Below are 1,369 nucleotides of genomic sequence, written 5' to 3' on the forward strand. Positions count from 1 at the left end.
AAGCATTGCCAACACAAAGTAGTGAACTTATAAGTGGAAGGGACTGTGCCAGCATATTTCCTAATTGTTATATGATAATAAAAGATCTTTTACAACAGTGAGCAGTTCAGTTATGATCCTGCCATAATATTGATTAATTAAATGACAGTAACCTTACTATAACTGTTGAGACAATGATTCCATACATTGTTTTTTATTCTAGATTTTTTTTGATGATATAAATTTCCAAAATCTGAGCCAGATATAATTTATCAAGGTAATGGCATGATACATTAAATACAAGATTAGGAGGACTGTTAAAGTAAAATTAATGCTTATTCAAATTTTAATACAAGAAATATATACATATTTGCACACATTTTATATACATGAATTTTCTATAGACTTAATATCAAGTCTCATCATCAAGGGACTTTACATAAATAGGTCTAGAAGTTTTCTGTCTCCGTAAGTTTCCTTGGCCCCAAGCTTTGCCATCCCTCATTGTGATAGTGTTTGGTGGCATGTGCACTGGTCTTGGGTATGGGGACTTGTAGTGCAATCCTGTGGAAGCAAAATAAAATATAATGAAAAGTATAATTTGCATAGATATATAGTACAGTAAGCACAATTTGAATGAAAAAATAATCTGATTGACAACTTTTGTGCTATTAATTACTAGAATATAATGTACCGGTACTATTATTCTCAACAAAATAAAGTGGTAAAATTGAATTTGAGCATACTTCATTAGAACAATTCTCATGCCTGCCATTTATTTACGCTTTCAAATCAGTGTCACCCAAGAGCATAAGCAAATTGTTTAAGGTGTTCCAGTGTTTTAGGAGAAGTATACCAAAAGAAAATAGTAGGTTATTTTATACATTAATATTTCTAAAATACTACTTTACTGCTTCCAAACATGAGACTACTTTTCCAAAAATAAGGGTTCTACCGTTCAAACACAATGACTAGCAGTATTATTACCATTATTGTTTACTACTACTACTATACTGCTACTAAATATATATATATTTTTTTATAAAAATGTTTTTGATAACAATGTAGAAAGAAGAAAACATACCTATTTCCAAACGAGATTCCCCTTCCACTATGTGTTGCCTGATATTCTCCTCTCCCCTGATGTCTCGGTTTCTTCTGAATAACTTCTGGGCCTCATCAATGATATATTTCCTTTCCACTTCAGTATCTCTGACGTCCTGAGCCTCCCATGAGCGTGCAAGACGCAGGACTCGTCGATAAAGGGAGAGAACTTGGCTTCTTAAGGAGTTGGCCATGAGATGCAAGGTTCCTTTTAATGCATTTGATACCCAAATCTGTTAGAATAAAAGTGAAATAATAACTGGAAAATAATGCAATCTGTGCCATT

General features: G+C 32.7%; 1 protein-coding gene across 2 annotated transcripts in view; it reads right to left on the reverse strand.

Annotated features, from left to right (window-relative positions):
- Positions 1 to 307: 307 nt before the first annotated feature.
- Positions 308 to 1,369, reverse strand: part of LOC119594002 (LYR motif containing protein 1-like) — a 4,181-nt gene continuing 3,119 nt past the window's right edge. For both annotated transcript variants that reach the window (XM_037943029.1, XM_037943028.1), the window contains exons 2-3: positions 1,064 to 1,316; positions 308 to 543 (exon numbers count right to left, since the gene is read on the reverse strand). In XM_037943029.1, coding sequence (XP_037798957.1) covers positions 392 to 543; positions 1,064 to 1,277 — 366 coding nt within the window. In that variant the 5' untranslated portion in view covers positions 1,278 to 1,316 and the 3' untranslated portion in view covers positions 308 to 391. The remainder of the gene's footprint in view (positions 544 to 1,063; positions 1,317 to 1,369) is intronic.

The sequence above is a fragment of the Penaeus monodon genome, chromosome 33 (genome assembly GCF_015228065.2).
Source record: "Penaeus monodon isolate SGIC_2016 chromosome 33, NSTDA_Pmon_1, whole genome shotgun sequence".
NCBI classification, from domain to species: domain Eukaryota; kingdom Metazoa; phylum Arthropoda; class Malacostraca; order Decapoda; family Penaeidae; genus Penaeus; species Penaeus monodon.